The sequence below is a fragment of the Lytechinus pictus genome, chromosome 4, assembly GCF_037042905.1.
Source record: "Lytechinus pictus isolate F3 Inbred chromosome 4, Lp3.0, whole genome shotgun sequence".
Classification (NCBI taxonomy): domain Eukaryota; kingdom Metazoa; phylum Echinodermata; class Echinoidea; order Temnopleuroida; family Toxopneustidae; genus Lytechinus; species Lytechinus pictus.
In genome coordinates, this window is record NC_087248.1 from 5,055,068 (window position 1) to 5,078,337 (window position 23,270).

General features: G+C 35.1%; 1 protein-coding gene across 1 annotated transcript in view; it reads left to right on the forward strand.

Moving 5' to 3' along the window:
- The window catches only part of LOC129259668 (proto-oncogene tyrosine-protein kinase ROS-like), an 84,398-nt gene extending 63,239 nt beyond the window's left edge, over positions 1-21,159 (forward strand). The window contains exons 32-42 of the mRNA XM_064098913.1: positions 889-1,021; positions 2,085-2,257; positions 2,925-3,002; positions 4,415-4,535; positions 7,135-7,288; positions 11,882-11,946; positions 13,153-13,380; positions 14,218-14,421; positions 14,868-15,002; positions 15,349-15,482; positions 15,925-21,159. Coding sequence (XP_063954983.1) covers positions 889-1,021; positions 2,085-2,257; positions 2,925-3,002; positions 4,415-4,535; positions 7,135-7,288; positions 11,882-11,946; positions 13,153-13,380; positions 14,218-14,421; positions 14,868-15,002; positions 15,349-15,482; positions 15,925-16,643 — 2,144 coding nt within the window. The 3' untranslated portion in view covers positions 16,644-21,159. The remainder of the gene's footprint in view (positions 1-888; positions 1,022-2,084; positions 2,258-2,924; positions 3,003-4,414; positions 4,536-7,134; positions 7,289-11,881; positions 11,947-13,152; positions 13,381-14,217; positions 14,422-14,867; positions 15,003-15,348; positions 15,483-15,924) is intronic.
- The last annotated feature ends 2,111 nt before the right edge of the window (positions 21,160-23,270 follow it).

A 23,270-nucleotide genomic window follows, 5' to 3' on the forward strand; every position in this document is an offset into this window, starting at 1 on the left:
TAATAATGATAAATGGCTGGGTTTTTTTCAAAGTCAACACTGATGTACAATCTGTTGTCAGTGCACAAAATGGAGAAGTTACCATTGGAATAGTGGGGTATCAGGGTTGAAAACTGGCAGCCCTTGGTCATATCTTTGTCGTTGTAGATCTAAGCATTGCACATGATGCGCCATGAAAACAACATCCTATCAGCAAACATGCGAATCCAGGGGAGCGTTTCATGAAAGGACTTGTCGGACGTTTTATCCGACAAGTCCTATTTTATCCGACAGTTACTATAGTAACAGTGCTTCTCAACCAATCAGAATCCAGGAAAGTTGTCAGATCTGACAACTTGTCGGACGAAAATATTGATGAAACGCCCCCCAGATTTGTATTGTCTCTGTGATACTGAATGCTCCTTATGTTGCTGAGCATAGACATGCTATGAACGAAGACAATGATTTTACACATAAATTAGCATGATTAATCAGTAATGAGATTTTTCACAGAATTTGATCTTATAGTTTTGCAGATTCTGCCATGAGTAACGCGCGTACCAACTTTCGTCGCGATCATCGGCCGAGATCATATAGCCCAGTCTATTTAGGGTTAATAGCATTGAATCATGGTGGTTGTGCTTCTCTGTATAACGTGTGCAGCTACTAGCTACAGTTCCTGTGATTCATCGGGTTCGCTTTTCATCAGCTTAATACACAGAGACAGAAGACAATTGCATGCGTTTAAGACAGAGATACACAAACACTGTGATGAATGACTATGATTTATACGTCCGGATGGTTTTGTATTTTGTGGCTTTATGAGCGTGAATTTACGTCCCGTGCCCCTTAATACCTACATGTGAAAACAACTTTTTACCTTATATGATGTGTATCTTTGTCCATCAGCTGATAGCCCTTCTGCCCCAGGCGTTCCCATGGTAACAGAAACAGGAACGGATCCAGTCACCTACGAGGTCCGATGGACCGAACCAAACAGAACTAATGGACCAGGAACACTTCAATACACACTGGAAGCAAGGTATTGTTTAATTCATTCTGCTTCAGACGTAATATAGACCCCCAAATCACAAGAATGGAAAAGCCTTAGAATAATTAGTAGGGTATGTAATTTAAGGGATCCATACTGCAAACTCTGTTACTCAGCCTGTTATTTTTGTACAAAATGAAAATATTTTCCATCCAAAGAACATTAGCCCTCAGTATGGTGCATTGATCCTTGGCAACCTTGAAACAAGAGCTGTTCAATGTGTCCTTAAATTTGGTTTTTCAGCTTTTCGAAGAATATTTGATGCAATCATAAAATCATTTCATTCATTGCGGAAGGATATATATCTTAAAGTCATTCTTTCTTGTGCTCAAAGGGAATGAGGTTGTATTTGCTGATACAAAATATACACTTGGAATGCATGTACATGCAGTATTGTCATATTTTTAGGGCTCAGCAAATTATTGTGCATCACACCAGACATTCCTTTGACTGCTTTAGGCGATTGGTCAAGTGAGAAAATGACTTCACCATAATAATATATATTGATTGAATTAACATGGAATAGCGTATATATCGTGGCTACTGGTCATGAATCAAGATTCCACTCTCGCTGATAGACAACACCCGTAACACAAAACTTAGCAATCATTGTAGAACATTTTTTTTTTAAATTACAACGATTAATCAGTAACCTTTGTGTTGCTAGACCCTGATTCTGGGTTAATAATCTTCAGGGAAGCATTTCATGAAGAGTTTTGTCAGTAATTATATCCAACTAATTTACTCTCAGCCAATCAGATGCAAGGATTTCCAGTAGCTTATAACAATCTGTCAGGGAAATCACTGAAAAATCTCTTCATGAAACACTCCCCAGGGGCGGTAACACAAAGCTTAGCAATGATCGTAGAACATTTTTTCACTATTGACTGCACTGACTACAATGTACAATCAATTGTGAAAATCAATTGCGTATTCGGGACCCAGGTGTCAAGTTCCCAGTGGAATGTATTGCCAGAAAGTCATTAGCATTAAGAATTTGTGGTATCAAAACTGATTCTTATCTCAAGACTGTTACTATGGTATCTTTTCCCAGAGCCATGTCTACAGCAGAGTGGAGCCAAGTCTACGAAGGATCCAATACGAACTGGATCATCATTGACCTTCTGGTAGGAGAATCGTATAGCTTCCGGGTCAAGGCCAGGAATGATGATTACGAGGGACCGTATAGTCCAACCAGTGATGCTGCGTTCTTACCCAATCCTTCATGTGAGTTATTTTGACGATTTTGAACATGTTATGGGGATTTCACTCAGTTTTCAGAGTGATTGTGAAACGGCCATCTGAAGTGGTGATGTGGATTTTCTGATTGTCAAATAATGATGTGAAACATACAATGTAGCATTACAAACTGGGCATGTGAAATGGCAAGTTGAATAGGGAAGTGAAGATATAATGTGAAATGGCAAAGTGAAATAATGGTGTGAAAAAGCGATATAAATTCTTATTATAGCAATGACTCCTTATAAATTTTTTTACCCATGGTGAGCTGTTCTGATAGAATACCATTATGTTTGTTCATGGTTCTACATGACTGCAAAGAAAACATATGTTTTTATGTATTTATATATACTTATAGATAATTGAGCAGAGGATTTGTGGCTTCACGTCCTCTCTTAGTGAAACCCTACAAAACTCTTGTTCATAAACTTAATGTCAAACTCTTGTTTCTATTTGCAAACCACTGACACTGTTCATTTGGGCCATATTTATTTATTTATTCATCCATCCATCCGTCTGTCCGTGTTTATTTTTTAGGGGGGTGTCACACATACAAAAGTTGTTTATTATTTCATGAAATCACCAACTACCAGATTTTAATTCCATCATAGAAACAGTTTTATTTATCTCAAATCTCTTGTTGATTTTCCTGCAGCTGACAATACAGTATTTATCATCATTGGAGCTGTTGTAGGGGTTCTTGTTATTGTAGCCATCATTGTTATTATCTTAGGTGAGTAAATCTTAAGAATGCATGTTCTTTTTCAATTTTGTGTATAATTGTTATTACTTTTTATATGATTATGATATTATTTTTATCATTTTTTTTCTCCTCATCACCATTATTATCATCACCATCATCATCATGATCATCATCGCCATCATGATCATCATCGCCATCATCATCATCACCACCACCACCACCATCATCACCATCATCATCACCATCATCACCACCATAATCATCATCACCATCATCACCACCATAATCATCATCACCATCATCATCATCACCATCATCATCATCACCATCATCATCATCACCACCATCACCACCATAATCATCATCACCATCATCATTTTTATCATTATCATCATCGCCATCATCATCACCACCACCACCACCATCACCATCATCATCACCACCACCACCATCATCATCATCACCATCATCACCACCATAATCATCACCATCATCATTTTTATCATTAGTATCATCACCATCATCACCATCATCATCACCATCATCATCATTTTAATCATTATCATCATCATCATCACCATCATCATCATCATTTTGATCAATATTATTCGTTCACTACACTTATCACAAGATGGCTTACAACCAAACAAAATGCTTTTAAATGAAAACTTGCAATCCTAATTATACTCCAAGTAATTTTTGAATTTTATTCTTGTTATTCTAAAATTGATAAAAATAGAACATGGGAGGAATCCCTATGAAACAGATTGCTGTCTTTAAACTTATCCCAACAGGAATGAACAAGAAATGAAATCCAATGGAAACCTCACAAAATCTTTTATTATAATCCTGTACAAAGAAATGCACGCCAACACGTTTAGTCATCAAGACCATAGAAAATAGAAGAGAGAGTGAGAACAAAATGAAAGAAGGAAGAGATGAAGGAGCTCTGTCTTCCAAAGAGTGTAATTGCACAGAAGGGTTACTCTAATAGACTCCAGTACTGTGATTAGTTTTGATGCATAATATACAATTTGATAAAATAGTATGAAATATTTTTTGCAAAGTTTGGAAAATTGAATGAAATGAAGTATGTAGGCTATCTTTGATTGTATTGTTTTCTTGGCAATATATTTGTGCTATTAATGTTATAAAGATTTAAAGTGGAAATTGGGTATAGATTAGAACACTACATAATGACTGTTGCATTGTGGGTAAGGACCCATTGACTGTTGAGTAGTATAGGACTGGAGCTGATTCTAGTCAATGTAGTTGTTGCACTCTCCCATTAAATTTAGATTTAAACTGTTGACTACTGATTTCTGTGATTCTCTAAGCTTTTTCCCTTGACCCCTCAGTTCTGAAAAGGAACAGTGTATCTTGTACATCCAATCAATACTTTATAAAATGCTTTTTGGTTTTTTTCTTCCTTTTTTCATCAGTATGTCGTCATAGAACTGGTGGTGGGAAGTGGCCCCAATTCCAGGAAGACGTGGAGCTTGCACAGCTAAGGAACTATCCTAACATGGCAATACGACAAGAAAACTCCAACTATGCTGTCACGTAAGTTGCATCTTGAGAGTTTTCAATTAGATCATAAAAATGCATCAATCGAGAGAGAGAGAGAGAGAAAGAAGAAGAAATGAAGAATTATAGGGAAGGGAAAGGAAAGGAAAGTACAATGAGGAGTTTGAGAAGAGGAGAATAGAAAAGGAGTGAGATGGAGAAGAACAAGGAGAAGAAGAGAGCAGGGAAAGAGGAGAAGAGATGGAGAAAGTAGAGGAAGAAAATAAAAAGAAAATGGGAGAGGGAAGATCTGAAAGAGAGAGAGAGAGGGGAAGACAAAGAAGAATAAGGAGAAGAAATCTTAAAGACTATCATGAATTATCATGCTTTATTAAAGTACCAACTAAATTATATCTACCTGATTTAGAGTTAATGTTTTTCAAATCATTTCCGCTCAGTTGGTTTGGAGTGGTATTTTTGTGTATGTAAGGTAAATCTCAATGCCAGTGATGAGCTAGTAAAATCTGCTTTTGATAAGACTTATGTTGATTATTCTTGTTATTGTCTTGCTTGAACAAAGTTTGGTAGAGACCTAGTAATCACTTTTCCTGTCGGTCTGTAAGTCTGTTGGTCTGTATGTCTGTTGGTCTCTAGGTCTGTTGGTCTGTAAGTCTGTTGGTCTGTAGGTCTGTAGGTCTGTTTGTCTGTTGGTCTGTAGGTCTGTAAGTCTGTTGGTCTGTAGGTCTGTTGGTCTGTCGGTCTGTTGGTCTGTAGGTCTGTAAGTCTGTTGGTCTGTAGGTCTGTTGGTCTGTAGGTCTGTTAGTCTGTTCGAAAATGTTAAAGTTTTGTTCGAAACGCTCTCATTTCTTTATTTCTCCATCAATTATATTGACGCTTGATAGATATGACCCTTGGGTTATGCCACATGTGTGTCCATGAGGGTGATGGGGTCAAGGTCATCTTAGGGACAAAGGTCAAGTTTTTGTTCAAATTGCTCTCATTTCTTTATTTCTGCATCAATTGTGTCAACGCTTGGTACAAATAACCATCGGGTAATACTACGATTGCAAAATCAGGCGAGACTCATGTTTCTCAACCACCTTGTATGTGAAACCGGTATATTCTTAACAACCCTTTTTATTTTCAGTATCCCTTGGGAAACATATTTCTGAACAGCCCCTTGAATTGTGAACCAGAAAAAACAAGCATAATTCAATGTAGTAGATCTATGTTTTCCTTGTTTAACTGTCAACTCATTAAGCAAATAGGAAGCACATGACAACTCATGTAAATGTAATCTTATCAATACTTATCTAGTATGAGCAAGGGTCATTTTCCAAATTGTGTATGGATTATACAATGCAGAAAATGATGTAGGTTTCTTTTGTTCAAAATTGGAATATGAACCAAGCAAAATTCAATGACATTTCTTTTGCATGTGTAAATAAAGTACCAAAGAGTCAACAGTGTCATAGAGTTGAAGCAGTAATCACACAACGTCTTTGTGTAATCAGTAAATCATTGAGGGAAATCCTAGGGGGGCCAGTCAAATATATTGCTGTACACTTGCGTGACCAAAAAAACATGTTTAAAGGGGTGGGTTTTTTTAGTATTGGACACGGGCTGGGCATGCACTCGTCAATGGTATCAAAAATACAGATTTTCAAAAAAGGGGTGGTTTTGAAAGACTGGTCAATGGTCAATTGCAGGGTCAAACATATTTAGGGTATTTTTTTCCAAAGCTTTTTTTTTAGGGGTCATATTCTCGCGACAACTTGTTTAGAGGCCAAAATTTGTAAATGAAGCCCACAAAAAATTGTTTAGGGGGGTATTTTGCACACAGAGAAAAACTTATTTAGGGGGTGTTTGGAAATAATTTGGTCATGCATGTGTACGGCAATACTTTTGACTGAAACCCCCCCCCCCAGAGGGAAATTAATAATGGGATATGAGAGAGGCCTAGATTAAGAGAGAGAGAGAGGCTAGCAAAAAGAGTGAGAGAGAATGGGAAACAGAGCTAAAATTTAAGTCGAAGGTCACTCAGTGATAATGAATTGCCTACCTTAACACATTTTGTTTTTCATATAATCTTCAAATATAGGTCAGTGAATAATACTGTTTTTTGTGTAATTGTTTGTTTCATCAACTATTGTGACATGACATGAGCATATGCAGATGAACTTCATTAGTAGTAATGTCTTAAATCTTTCTGACATGACATTATTTGAGGATTGCCCAACATAGCAATATTCAATTCATGCAAACTAGATTCCTCACATCAAGCCTTTCTCTAAATTTTACTTGTGATGAAGGCTGGTAGAAATATATTTGTTCAAATATGAAAAAAAAAGGTATCACTGTATGACAGAGATACGGTATGTGGAATATTAATTGTTAAAAAGTCAGAGCTGCGTTTTTCCCGCTGGAATCTTGCAAGCGGCTTTTTAAAACCGATCCTCACATTTCATTGTAGACAAATTAATTGGGAATGCGGGAAAGCCGCTACGAAAAGACACATATCACATTCAAAGCAGGATTCCTGCTAAAGACAGGACACAGACTGTCACAAGTTTCTTTAATGCAATTTGTTTTGATTCATCACATGACAGAAATCTTCATACATTATCATATTTTTGTTTTCCTTTGATATACACAGACATGATGGCAAAGAGGTCCTTCTTCCAATATTCCAGAGAGAGCGACTCAAGTTGATCACCTTCCTTGGCAGTGGTGCCTTTGGTGAGGTGTTTGAAGGATCAGCTCTTGATATCCTTGGGAGTAACAGTGGGGAAACTAGAGTTGCGGTTAAGGTAAGTTCCAGTCAGATTGAAGATTTATAGAGTTATAGAGAGAGAGAGAGTGAGAGTGGAGGGGGGGGGGGCTTTGGCAGGTTTTGCTGAGGTTTTTAAAGGATCTGTTCTTTGAACAATTTGCTTCCTGCTCCTTGGCAGTTTTGGTTAAACAAATAGTTGTGGTTTAGGCAAATTACAATCAGGGATCATCTTTTAAGATAAGATTGGAGAGGGGAAACTTTAAGGAGCCTAAATAATTGAAATAAGGATCTGCTCTCAATATAACTAGAAATTTCAGAGTTGAAACTAGAGTTGCTGTCTTTTAGACAGTGGGGGAAGGGAGGTTTGGGAAAGTTTTCAAATTTTCTGCTTTCATTATTACCATTTTATGGTATTTATTATACAGATACCTGGCTATATTTATTTATTTATTTTTTATTTTCATTCATTTATTTATTTATTTTGTTTTTATTTTTATTAATTAATTAATTTATTATTATTCTATTTATTTGTTTATTTATGTATTATTATTATTATTATTTGTTATTAATTTTTTTTGGGGGGTATTTATATTCCACATGATTTTAATGAATCAATTAATACCCCCCCTCTAAAACAGGAATTTATTGGAATAGATAGATTCCAAATAATAACTTTAAACGTTGAACACCCTTTGATCAATCCTTACACAAAGATATTTATTTAAAGGATTAATGATATCCAGGTTTACTCTGTGAACTGCCCCTTTACAAAGGAATTTATTAGATATGATAGTAGGTGGTTTCAGACCGCCTCGAAGTTCGTCAGTTCCAGGTATTCTCTGATCGGGAAATTTACCCCGATCAGAAAATACCAGGTATTTTGGTAATGTGAAAGCAAACTACGCATAATATCCCCGAAAGAAAATACCCGCTAAATACTAGGTACTTGGCGAAATTACGAGAACTTTCGCGGGGATTTTTCCAAGGTCGTGGGTATTTTGGCAATCTGAAAGCAAACTACGGGAACTTGTATCCCATCGATCACCGCGATAAGTGAATTTCCGGTGCATAGCGCCCGCTGTTCGATATGCATGGATATGCGAGGCTAGCTGATGCGAGGCCTACCAGCAAGCCAGCGCCAGTGCATATGCAGCGATAAACATACGTACACTTTTCATGCGACGTGACCCGGGGTTCGACTTTGACTAGGCGGTTGATTCTTCTTCTAAAAAAAATAGTTTTAAGAATTAAGGGTGATATTTACCGGTATTCTACAATTTCATAACAGATGACATCGCTCTGGAGTGAGGAGGCCACCAAGGCCTTAATTTCAATGTGGAGAGAAATCTAGTGCAATTGCAGATGATCAAGGGAACAAATGATTTGCACATATGATCGAGTATAGTTATTACGTGCTAGAGCTACTCCGGCCGCAGGCGGATTTCCCGCCCCGGCCGTCCCCCGATCGTACCGCTAAAAGCGCGCGCTTCTTCGTCTGCTACCAGACAGTACTGCGCATGCTCATAACATCAAGAAATTTCCCCAAAGTGTGTGTTTCGGGGCGGTCTGAATGCGAGAATAATTATCTGGTATTTTTTAGCATGTAAATGTTCTCGTAATTTAACGGGGATTCTTGTGATCCAGGCGGTTTGAAACCACCTATTGATTCCAAATACTCATTTTGGATTATCCCACCCCTCTACCTGACAAAATTTATCAAATGTATTAGATCCCAACTAGTTACTCTTAATTGATTCTTCCCCTAATCAACACTGTGTTTGCATCCAATCCACCTGCCTAAAGTAACCAATAAAACTGATTCCCATCAGAGCACATTATGTGTATAGGATTCTGCCTATAACAGTTACCTGTCTATTAAAGCCCTATTTTGTGTTTCACTTGGGTGTTCACTTTAATCAGGTTCTACTGTGCAATATATTTATATATATCATTGATTATGGTTGACTTTTAGATCATGCAAGGGTTTTATTTGTTTGGTGCCTGCTAGCATACAATTCATTAACAATCTACATTGATATCAGTATTCAAGTGCTTTGTTGTGGTATTAGTTTCTGATTGAACCCTAATGCAATGATAAATTATCACGTACACCTCAAAGATTTATTCAGAAAAGGAATCATTTCATGAAAAGTCTTGTCATTGATTTTCACCAAGAGATATTATAAGCTACTGTAAATCCTTGCATGTGATTGGCTGAGATCATAGTTAGGTAGTGAAAATCTCTGACTAAACTTGTCATGAAATTCTTCCCAGGTCTGATATCATATTGATGACTTATATGATCTACAGCATGAACAGGGAAATTTCTGTGGTATCAAAAATTCATTTAGAGGTCATATCGTATCAACAACTTATACAAATATTTCCAAGGTGTCCTACACCTCTACAAGGTTATTGAATAAAGGTATAATTGCTGATACTGAAAAAAGGGTATTTTTTCTCTATTGTTTGTTTTTATCATTGTCAATGACAGAGAAAAGTTTATCAAAGATAATGCACGTACTGGAATCAACATACACACATATGCAAGAAGATATCTTGTTTAAAATCTAAATGCTTAACTAATCGAAATTTATATATATATTTTTTTTACATTGACAAGACTCTCATACCTAAATGAGAGATAGTTTAGGTAGTGTATTATGAAGCTATTCATAAGATATGCATGATACCGGCAAAAGCCCTGTGAGAATTGTCAGGTATACCAGCCAAAAAGAGAGATAGAGAGAAAGAGAAAGAGGGGTCTAAAAAAGAAAGAAAATCCTTTCAGATTTATATGGTTTTTTTTTATTTAAAGTAAGATATATTCCGATTTGTCAGCAAATTGTCATCTGAGCCAAAACTCAAAGTAAACACAATGACCTCTCATTGCCTTCTCTATATTCATATTATGATGATCGTCTACTGAGTGATTGATCTTTATGGCTCTTTTATGAATCATCTACCTTATTATGACATATTAAATATGCTTTATCATAAGTAAATAAAGATATTGCTCCTCTACAAGATTATCAATGGGCGTACATCCTTTATACAAATACATGTGGGGTGCATATTTTGTAGGTTGAATACAAATTACTTTGTTGAATCTAGTGCAAAGGTTGGATGGTAAAAATCGATGAAGAACAATAATGCCTGGATCATATTGGGTTGTTGTAAATTTGATATTTCAAGATTCAAGATATATTTTTATTCAATTTAGCACCTACGAAGGCTGAATTGACATTGAATTTACAATAAAAACATATAAATTGCACATAGACATGAATAAAATCTCAATTACAATAATAATCTTAATTCAATTTAACCATAATAATTTAAATATACAGTGATAATTCAAATTTACAATAATAATGATTCTAATTTGCAGTACTAATTTCGATTAACCGTAATAATTTCAATGAACAATAATGATTCCAAAATAAGAGAAATGATAAGTTGAGTGTGTGTAAGGAAGCGGATATTAGAAGTGATGCTACATGTAATTACGAGTAGGCCTACTGGCAGGAGTTACAGAAAAATATCCATGTACATATAATTGATGGAGCATTTACAAGTAGAACGTAAAGAAGAAAATACGGTCCTGCTGGAATCAAGAATCGAATAGGTTCAACATAATGGAGATAAAGATGTATGGAACAGGAGGGGGGGGGGCCTAAAAAACATCTTTTAGCAAATTATTATTTAAGTTTCAAAATAAATGGGGTATTGTTTCAAAATAGGATAAAGGCATAATTTGTAAAATTGGCCATTGTTTCGTTCATCTGGTGTTTGCAATATAAACAAATATATAATTACTTGAACATACATAGGTAATTGATAATATTCAACATGGATATAAAAAGGGTAATTAATACATTATAAGATCAATTCATTTGGGGAAATATACATACAGTGTAGCACAGTTAAACTTCATGGAAACATATGTGTTACTCATCTATCATTTAAAAGCCTGATTAGATAGGGCATGGTACTTTTCTTGTATCGTTGTATTTGCAGTATAGTTTATAGAAGCAATAAAGTAGATTTGATGCCTTATATTTCCATCATAACAATTGTATTGCTGGATGTTGTAGGATTATGGGATGTAAAAGATAAGACATAAATGGATAACATCTGTATATTGTAGATTAATAAATTTCTATTTTTTGCTAATATTAAGTTGTTTTAGAATCAAAAGCACACTTCTTTTCTTCATGTTATTTTTTTTTGTACATACTAAAGAGAAAGATAATATTCTTTAACCCATTGACTATGAGAAATGAGCAGTCCTGGTATGAAGTCTATTAGGATAGAGAATTCAGTACTCGACAGGTTAAGTGTTATTATATGATACTCAGAGAAATCTTATTGATAAGAAAACCATGACCCCTTGTCATAAAAAAGTTATCAATAACCACTGATAAAAATTCATTAATTACAAATTTTTTCTTGGGCAATGAAATTAGATGATTTCAGTAAACAGTTATTAGAGAGAACTCAAGAGCTTTTGGTATAAGCCACTATTCTTGTATTGCTGATGTAGTATATTACATCACTGATTCACATAAAATTCCAGATATATGAGTTCTTACAATTAAGAAAAATAATTGATATTATTATTTTATAGACTTTGCGGAAAGGAGCAACCGACGAGGAGAAACAAGAGTTTTTGAAGGAAGCTACAGTCATGGGGTAAGTCTGTGATATCTTGATTGAGTAATAAAGATCACCCAAGAACAATTTTCACTTGGCCTTCCACCTACTCAATGTGTGAAACAGTATATTTCTTATCACCAGTCCCTGAAAAGATATTTTTATTGTACCTACTGAAAACCTGATTTCCAGTTTCCATATCTTTAGAGAGGGATAATTTTTAATGGTATCATGATAGTAACATTAAGGACGAAATTGAATTTGTCATGGGTGTCGATTTGTGTTGTGAATCTATTGTTCAAGAAGGGATGATCTATTGTTTCAATTCAATTCAATTCATTTATTTAATTCCAATAAAACATACACATATCATACAATTGCGTGAAAACTTGAGCAGTGAAAGATTTAAAATATAATATTAAAATATGATATACATGTACAATATAAAAAGAACACATCAGTATTGGAATAGGGAGGTCATAAAAAACCAAAAGGAATTATCTGGATAACCACCCTTGACAATACGGTATAGAATTAGATTAAATCCATTTATAAATCATATTTAAGTAAAGAAAATTTATGAATAGGTAATGGGCATATAATTGTACAATGAAAACAAGGCAGAACACAACAAGATACAAAGTCCGCACAAACCCCTCTTGAATAGTATGACAGCAGGGATCGACACCAGTGGAATTTGCCTTTTTTATTTTTTCTTATGTGTACTGTAATATAAAATGTGCCCTATAAAAATGTGTTTTTGTTCTAACAATATTAAAAATTAAGGCCTGGAAATCTTTGAATTAACCCCAGCCACAATGAAAAATGGTACTGTCTGACATGATGTTGACATAACAATGTAATCAGAGGACTTGATAACCTAATAGCAATCGCTATCTAAAGGTCATGTCCACTTATGTTGGAATCACAATAAGATCTGATGCAATGTTTGCTTACTGACAGTAGCTCAGTGATAATCCATTTTATGTTGAGATAATTTTCAGATACAAGAATTAAATTGACCTTTAGGCCTGCAGTGATTGAACTCGACAAATTGAGATGAAGGATGAATTTTGAGAGAAATGAAAATATCTTGAAAATGAATTTTAATTTAAATTTTAAAGATAGATTCTTTTTTTTTTAACTAAATAGTACAAAAAAATTCAGATTTGTATAAACAAGCTTTTGTTTAATTTTGTAATATCATGTATGTGTGTATGTTTTATATCTAATTTCATCGATCAGAAAATTCAAGCATCCAAACATTGTCTCACTGATGGGAGTATGCCTCGACAACGACCCACAATACATCATTCTAGAGCTGATGGAGGGTGGAGACTTGTTGTCCTACATCCGAGCAGCGAGGGCGCCACCTCCTGCTAATAGCAAGATAACGCTTCTTGACCAGATTGAGATGATTATGGATATAGTGAAAGGATGCGAGCATTTAGAAGAATTGCATTTTGTCCATAGGTTAGTACTACTTCTTTTGTTGTTGTTTTTTCCATCAAAGCCTAAATCTTTGGCTTTAATCCCCAGGGATGCCAGTTTTCAGGCAAAAGCCTGAATTCAGGCTCTGGCCATTTATTTTCAGGCCATAGTTTTAGCACTTTTGTGTACAAAATATTGTATTCTAGGTGATTTTCATGCCCTCTGATCAATTCCAACTGGCATCCCTAAATCCCCTTGAAGTGTGCTGCATACATAATGATAATGATATAACAATGATGATGCTAATGATAGTGTGGTTTAGGTTTATCCTTGTTCATGGATTTTATGCTTTGTACCTTTGAGATTAGGAATTACAGAGAGATTTAACAATCTGACATGTTTTATTGTAAAAACGACAGACAATTGTATTAAATTTTATGTTCTATTTGATTTGTGCTCCAGATTGATTATTGCACCCAGTTCTCATAAATTGACCCTAACGTTTTATTTTGAGACCTTTAGAATTCAATTTGTATTTACAAAACCTTGTATAGATCCTGCAATTCTATATATCATTTATTATTTTTTTTGCTGAGAGTTATGAGAAATATTTTGATTATGTATTGATTAATTTCCATCAATCTTCAGTAAGAAAAAAATACATACATTATGTTGTTATGATATTACATTATATGTAATTATGCATTTTATTTTTTATGTGTTTTTTAATCAGGGGCCAGCTCTTTACAAGGGACACTTTTTGTTAGCCCCTTATATCATTTTCATTTTCAATGTCGACTTACTAATTTATATCTAATAATGTTTGTTATGTCTAATTTCAAATTGAATCTTTAAATTTTGAAAATGTTGTTATTGCAGAGATCTTGCAGCTAGAAACTGCCTTGTTTCCACAAAGTCCTACGATGCTCACATGAGGGTGGTGAAGATAGGTGACTTTGGTCTGGCCAGGGATATCTACAAGAATGATTATTACAGAAAAGAGGGCGAGGGCCTACTTCCTGTCCGCTGGATGTCACCAGAGGGCCTGATGGATGGCTACTTCAGTATTCAATCTGACGTCTGGTGAGTTCCTTACATAATTGTTTCTGTAACTTCCTGCTTTTATCAAAACTACTTAATCGTTAAACTGTTTGTCATTTGGAACTGGTTGTTCCCTGTACAAAGCCATTGTGAATTTCAAAATTCATCTGTCAGGTGGTTAATGTACCACTGTGATAAGGCACCCTAATATAAGTCTTGACTTTTTTTAAGCAGGAATCCTAATAAATGTCATTTGCAGGGGTTCAGAATTCAGATGAACATATTTTTCAACCAAAATACCTTCATTTACCTCCCAATTATCATACACAAAATACTAATGAGTGATTAGTACAAGTTTCCATTTGGGTTGGAACTCCTCCCATACATTCGTATGCCAGTTTAACAATATCCAATTAGAGTTACCTTATGATAAAACCCTTCCTCAAAAAGTTTCACTCTTTCAATCCGTATCTCTTTGTGTTCTTCAGGGCGTTTGGTGTGTTGATGTGGGAGGTCATGTCAAGAGGTCAACAGCCATACCCAGCAAGGTCAAACGTAGAGGTCCTCAGGTTTGTAGAGGCTGGTGGGAGGCTGAGTCAACCAGATCAATGCCCTGATGAAATGTAAGTACAGGGGATTCTTCTCTTCTCTTCTCTTGTTTTTTTTTTTTTTTTTTTTTGAAGGGGGGGGGGTAGGCCAGGGCAACTAGGGTATTCAATGAATAGGTAATCAGTTCGAAAATGAAGCCACTTCACCATGTCAAATGGAAGACCATCCCATCAGATTGAATGTTACGGCTGCTATGTTTTTTTTTTATCTCCTGAATATTTATCATCCCAGTCACATCACTAAATCTTACATAAATAGAGAAAAATTGATTGATTTACTTTTATATGGTACCACTTTCAATTTAATATAATTCATGTTGCTAATGTGGTTTTTTATTGAATGTTCAATTGGTTGCCATAGTTACATGATGATGAGGCGATGCTGGGAACGATCAACAGACGATCGTCCATCATTCCAGATGCTGAAAGAGATAATACATGATTTTAGGAGGAAATCAGTTGGACCTAATGGAGCAGATAATTTTGGATTTGAAGGTGAGGAAGTGTTGGAGGCGGAGAATGGATTTTGGAGAATGGTGCATCATTTCTTCCATATTTGATATAATTGCAGTGCTTGTAAGAACATAGTGAATCCTATATTGAACATATGAGAATGAGAAATCAGGTAATTAAGTGCTTTAATATAACCTGTAGAGCCTTGATATGACAAAAGACCCTGTTTTAGACATGCGTATACATATAAAATGTACATATTCTTATCTCCCTAATGCACATAAATGTCACACTTATCACTTTACCATTAAATATACAGATGCAAAATATTTGTAAAAGTGATAATAACATTGTCACTGTATTTTATCATGGCTCAAGGTATCTTTTTTTTAAAGAATGGTGAAGAGTTTTGCAGTTTTACTATATTGTAGAGATTTATTGGAAATAGAAACGGTTAAAGATCTTTATTTTGATTTGTCTCCAGGAGACGGCAAGGTGAATTACTCTCATCTAAAGAAGGACATTCCTCCAGAGATGGAAGATTACCTACTACCCATTGATAGCAAGGGAGATATCATCAAGAAACCTGATATTGAGCTTCCTCCAGACATTGACTATGACCTTGCAGACAAGGACCTTGCCAATCTGGCCTTTGAAGAAGATCAGAAGAAGGAGAAGCGGAAAGGCAGTAAGAAAGGACGGAGTCCCTTCAGTAGTCTTAGAGGGAAGTTACCCGGTGGGGCATCTGCAGCGGATCCGACGCCACGCCTCGAAGCGGCGCTACAGGACCTAGCGCACAACCGCGAGCGTGGGAGGGACATCGACGATGAGAGATATCTCAAGTATCCAGTTGGGTCAGTCAGCAAGGCAACGGGAGCCGACATGGCCAATGCGACGGATGGCGCAGTTGGAGGTGCAACCAGCATTGCTGCAGATGATGGCAGTGCAGAAGGTGCCGTCGGGTACTCAGCGGACATACCTATGAATGGCGATGCGCTGAACAGGACTGAACTGTCAAATTATTCACAGCCAAGAAAACGACACCCTAATCCATTCCGTGCCAACTCCATGGAAGAACTTGATGGTTATGACAATTTAGCATTTGCGACTTCAGGTGGTGTCAAGTCACCGGGAGGGGCTAAGGCATCGGGAGGTGTCTCACTCACTGGGGATATTATTGCAACGGACTTTGCCAACGTATAATGCTTTCTGAACCATCTCAATCTATTCTTGTCATAAAATTATTTTATCCAAACTATGTTGGTTACGAAGTCAGTGAACAGAAATGTACTTGATCAACATTGAAAGTAAAGGTGTTTGGATGCTTCAGTATGCTGGAATCTCCTATGCAAGATAAGATCCTGACCATAGAGTCCTCAATGCATTTAGTAAAAAAAAATAATTCAGTCATGACCAAGCAAGCGTCTCTTTCTGTCATTGTAATCAGTGGGTCAGCTTGAATATACTTAATCCTTTGCACTTGACATTCAAATATAGTATTATAGTACAATTATATTCAGCCTTATTTAAAAAAAAACAGAGAAGTGTCTTTAACACAAGAATCCAGCAAGCATCTTTAAATCACCAATCTTCACATTAATCATGGACAACATTGTGGGGAATGCTAGAAATCTGTCGTCCCTCTGTGAAGATGCTATAAGCGTCATTCACAGCGACTGATAAATGTGAATATTTGTGATGAAAAGACGCTTCCTGCGTGAAAGATGCACCTCTGACTCTTGGTATAAATTTATCACCCTTCACAGATATCAATTCCAATGAAAATATATAAACTGCGTTGAGCTGCAATTCTCAGGCATATTAAAGACTTCATCATGTTAGAGACCCTCTCCATTTGATCAGATTGATTAAAATACGGTTATTTTACTGAATTGATGTCTCAAGAATAATTACCATTATCAATATGTATGTCTGACCATCTGAATGTTGGATATTCCTGAAATTTGTCTCTGTTTCAGTCTCGTCCATGAGAAAAAAATATTGCTCTCAAATTATCAAAGCTTAAAAAGTTCATGATATGAAATTGAAATTTAAAAAAAAGTCAGCTCGTGAAATAGGTTGATCAGTTTATGGAATGGCCTATTGAGAAAAAAAAATCAAGATATATCCAAGAAAAACATGTCATATGAATGATAATGTAAATATAAACCAATGTTATGTCAAAATGAAATTTGTTTAATTTCAGACTTGTATTGTCCGAGACAGCTGAAAGAAACATCTCAGTTTATATTATCTGACCTTTAGTATCTAATGATCACCAAAATTAAATTATAGTTGTATATATTTAATGTTCAAATTTATCTTTGTAAGCCTCTTAGTGGAAACGAATTTTGATTAAATCAGTACTATCATTTTGTGTGCACCATCCATGTGGAGGTGTCCATTCTTCTGTTCGGAGAGAATTAGAAGAAAGAGATCTAATACAAGATATGCAAAACAAATATGTTGCCTATTATTTGAATATTTTCTTAAGATTCCAGCCGATACCCTGGCCATATTAACATATATTTGTGATCATATCATTTGTAATTTGGAAATTAATCACAACTTTGTACTTTGACTTAAGTTTTTTTTCAAAGTTGTGATCATTTAGAATTAATTGCAACTCTTTGTAAGACTGGGCCCAGATGTAAAAGACCTTCCTTTGCCCATTGGATTTTCCCCATGTTACGTTTACTCACCCAAAAAGAGATTTATATGTGTGGTTTTGTGCTCAAATTCTATACAAGTTTTTATACTTCTTTTTTATTCTAGTTTCTTTTTGTATCCATATATATTATGTTTTTATAATGATTTTTAAACAGGAAAAATGTGTATATTTCTGGTGCTTTTAGTTTCACATCATACAAAGCTTTTGTTGTTGGTGGTCTTGTAACACAAAGATTTATGATTTATCGCAAATTTGGAAAGATGAAATCTTTACCACTATGTGATTGGTTGCTAATCTTTGTGTTAATAGAGAACCTAGGTGTAGATTATATGCTGCAGTGTAGCTCTTTCCTATTGCTTTAGATTTTGGAGATTGTATTCTTGAACTTTATGCTCTTTTATGGTATGCTGGACATAACATTTATCCATTTATTTATCATTCTGGTTTGCCAATCACATGTATATTGCAAAGCATACTGAATTGAAATAATGGAATTACCTCTACTTTCCCCTTTTCTTTTTTTGTAAATTGCTGTAAGGCTTTTTAATGTATTTTTGAACATGTCAGATGATAAAAGAAATCATAACAAAGAGAAATATAGAGAGAGAGAGTGGCAAAAAGAGAGAGAAAATGGGGGAAAAGGTGTGAAAGGAGGATGAAGAACAAATATTTTTCATTGAATAACATTTATGAACTATAAACAAATTTGCATTTACTTGTAAATTCCAGGAGTTCCAAAGGTTATTTTGATTGAGAGAAATAGAGAGGGATGGAGAGATCATTTTCTTTTTATGTTTGATATAATACATTTGGTGTGTTTTTTTTCTAAATTATTTGTCTCTTTTTCTACCAATTCACAAAGTAATATTATTGCCTATTCATAAATGACACACAAAAAAATGAACTAAACAGTTTTTAGGGCATATGCTTCCTGGGAATTTACATATATTTAAATGATACTGCATATGTCTATTCATGAAAAGAAATGGTGCTTCATGTATAATTTTGAATAAAATTCATGTGCCTTTGTTGATATGTAACTGCTGCTTTGCAATGTGATTTAATTGATAGCAATGAACTGAACATGTAAACTCTACTTATTACAAAAATTATAGTACTATACTACTTAAACACATTTCCACGTTTTATTTGGGAGTGTTTGAAACGATCTCTGTGTATATATGATATGGATTAATAAGTACTGTACTGAATGTACATGTAGTATGTGTAATCATATATTTATATATAATTTGTATTTAAACCAATATTGTACTTCATTTGTATTATATCAGTACTGGAATCAATATATAAGTATATTCTTTATACAGTACCAACAAATTTCACTTGTAATGAATTAAGTTGATCTTGCATTAGTGCACTGGACTTTACACAATTTGGTTGATATCACTCATAAAGCCCCTTCCTGAATATCTGCTTTAATCATGTGTAAAAGGGGGGAATTCAGTGCTTTTAACCCTTTGAACCAGAAAGGCCCCCAAACCAGCCGTGCAGTGAACTTGCAAATACAAGAATGGCCGGAATACCAGCCTGAAGCCATGTGACTTGAAAAACATAAGTTCTTTGAAATGTCGAGTCGTCTTTTTAAAATGACGTCTTGGCTATATTTGGTTAATAACTTCTGTTTATATTTTAATCAATAAATGGCTTTGACTTGGAAGGTTTTTAGCATCAAAATGGCCCGAAAATACAACTTGCCTTTTTTAGGAGGCTTGTGTGATTATACATGACGAATCATCCGCTGACTGTGGGTGCACTATGGCAAAATATTACCTTGTCAAAACCGTGATTTTGAGGATGAAACATACACTAATGATTACATATTGTCTGTACAAGAAGCTGCACAACATCAGCAGGGCTGGGCCGGGTACCAGCGGAAGAAGATGCTGCTGGGGCTCGAATCATGAGAATAGGAGATCACTTATTTCAAATGTATTATTTCTTCAATATGCTTGATTAATTCAGGTCAATTAAAAATATTCAAGGTTCAAAGGTTAAACCTGAATTTGAAACTCATTGTAAGGCGACCGCACACCTTACGACTGGTCTGCGACCCGATTTCAGAATAAAATGTTGTACTATAGAATTTGATGCTAATATTGAGACTTGGAATATCATACTGTGTAATGTTATAAATCATCGTACGAATACCTATGATCAAATCTGTGACTATGCTATCATCCTTCTTAGAATAAAAGCGAATTTAATATCTAGTCATAATGACGTCATAGCAGTCGTACGATTGGCTACGATTTGAAACTAATTTGGCCTTTACTCGAAAATAAAGGCTTGCAATCTTTCAAAATGGTTATAAGATTATTCTTTAAATTGATTTTAACCTCAAATTAAATTTTATGTTCCATTCACATCTTCAGAAAATGAGCAAAATGCGATTTGTTCCAAAATCGGATCGCGAACAGTCGTAAGGTGTGCGGTGGCCTTTAGAGTTCTGTCTGTGAGAAGCTATTTAGGTGCGGGTTGTTTCGTTTCTCTGGTGAGAATTATCTCATACATTCCTTTAATTATACCAAAATCTTTTAACTGTGTGAAATGGGTAAAAAAATCTACAAACGTGTATGAATATCAAACTGAGACATGCGACAAGAAAGAAGGGGGAGGGGAACCATGCAGATATAGTTTACATAGGTGGACTTTTTCTTCCTGTATTGTGATTGTCATGCTACAAAGAAAATTACTTATTTGTTTGAAAATTTCATTGTACACTGTCACATTTATCGAGACATGTAAATATATTCAGTAGTTAATATAATTACCAATGAATTATTCCAGAAAATTGTATTCATAAAGCTTAGCATTCCCTATCAAAAGTGCCTTGCATGTTATTGTTTTGTAGAAATTCTGTTTGTTAATCGAAATGTACATAATTCTATACATTCATGTTCATATTTATATATTTTATATACTTTTCATGTCGAATTTGAAGAGAAAATGAAATTGAAGTTTTACATTTATTGAAATTTATTAATCAATTGATTAAAATGAGTGATAAACAACTCTGTGGCGAATTTTAATAATGTTGCAAGTGTTGTTATTTTAACTCATTCTCTACTGTAATATTGATGTTTTGTTATGAATTGAACTGACCCTTAAATTTAATGGATGGAATTCACTAGGGATATCAGTCATTGATTCTTAGCAAAGAGGCCGTTCTCATTTTGCTTTCTAAAACTAGTTTACTGAAAACCTATTCGGGAAACCAGTTTGGATGATCGCTTTGCTAGCGTTCCCACTTGATCACATGAAAGTGGTTTTCAAAATCACTTGACGTAAAGCGATCTTGTTGCTATGGAAACGCTGTCAGCAGGGTGACACGTTTCGCGCGAAATTTGAAACGGCAGTGTAGGCATTCTACAGCTGTTGTATGGAGTAGCGCGCTCAAAATGTGCGAAGATCGCTTCCCGAAGAACGGTTGTGTCCTCACGCTATAAGCAGTTTAACGAGGCAAAGCGATCTTGAAAACAACATCGCGAGGTGGTTTTCTGAACAGGTTTGGAAGATCGCTTTGACCATTCTCCCTACACGTTTAACTAGTTTCCACTAAACTAGTTTTAGGAAGGTAGTGAGAACGGTGTCTTATACATCCATCAGCCTCACAATAAAAACTTTCAAATGGTAAATTGTCACTTGGTCTACTCCCACTTGGTCTACTTTCCATTTGGTCTCATCTCACATGGTTTAATCATAGTTCGTATACAACCAGTCTGTCTACTCATTTGGTCTAATTGTCATTTACCACTTTGTCTCGTTTCTATTGGGGCTATACCCATTTAGACTAATATCCATGGACCATTTGGTCTATGTGATTATGTTTATATGATTCAGATTTCAATTTGACAAATTACAAAGTAATAAGTAGATGGAGTGGAAACTAGATCATTTGGTATAAGAATAAATGAGATTAAGACCAAGCAAGTATTAGACCAAGTGACATATCAAGCAAATTGTAATTACTGATTAGACAACCTTGACTGTAGACCAAGTGGGTTTAGCCATGATGGTGTTTGACTATCTGAGAATCAGACCATTTGCTTGTTTTCCTAAGTAGATAAAACCATATTATATTAGGAAGGATGTATTCAATCAATAGCAAGAATCACAAACATATAAATCACAAAATACAGTGACTTTGAGATAACATTGAATCAAATTTTTTTTTTCAACACTGTTTCTCCCTCTTTTCAAGTCCACCCACCGTGCATCATAGATTAACGAGTTTGACCCAGGAAGTTAAGGTCATCTTTGACCATTTTGAATCATGTGTGTAATCTTGGTGTTCTGTAGAATTGCCTTTAAAATGTACCTTTGAGGGATGATGTTTCTTGGTTGTGTTTTGAAAGGTTTTTCTTTACCAACAATCTTGTTTAAATGCAAATAGAAATTCGAATTTATCATTGAAAATTGTGTCAGTTAAACACAACTAAAACCTAAAAAGTCCATAATCTCTAATTCTTGAAGTAAAACTGATCAATTTATATGATTTTGTAGACACAATACTCCAGAGAACATGAGTCCATAAGACTACAAAAGAATGCAAGACCTTCAAGCTTGCTTGCAAATATTAGTAGACATTTTTTGTATACCTACAAGTACAAGTAGGTTTCTTAGCATCAGCTCCATGTCCGACATGGAACAAAGTCCAGAGAGAATAAAACCCGAGAAATGATTCTGCAGATAGACACTATTATTGGTGCTATAATCAACAAGTGAGCCTTGAGAATTCTAGTGCAAGTTTCAACTCGGTGTGTGAAAGGGGAATTTCACAATGATTATAATACCTAGTTCCCACTGTCACAATCTAAACCGTGGTTTTAATCGTGGAATAATCGTGATCGTATCAAATCGTATTAGATCAATTGTGCAATCGTATTGGTCAGATTTTTTTTTTGAATGGTTCCTTTTTTTCGCGATTGTCTATGAGAAGCCAATGGTGGCGCCCATAACAGATCGCACGACAGTGGGAGCAAGGTATAAATGCATTTGATAAAAGCAGAAATGAAAATATTGGTTTAAGATTTGAGGTAAATCCTTAAAACACTATTTCTAGAAGCAATTATGTGTCTGATGATATGAAAGTTCAAATAAATAATTCTCAATTTCCTGACAAAAATTGTATGTTATAG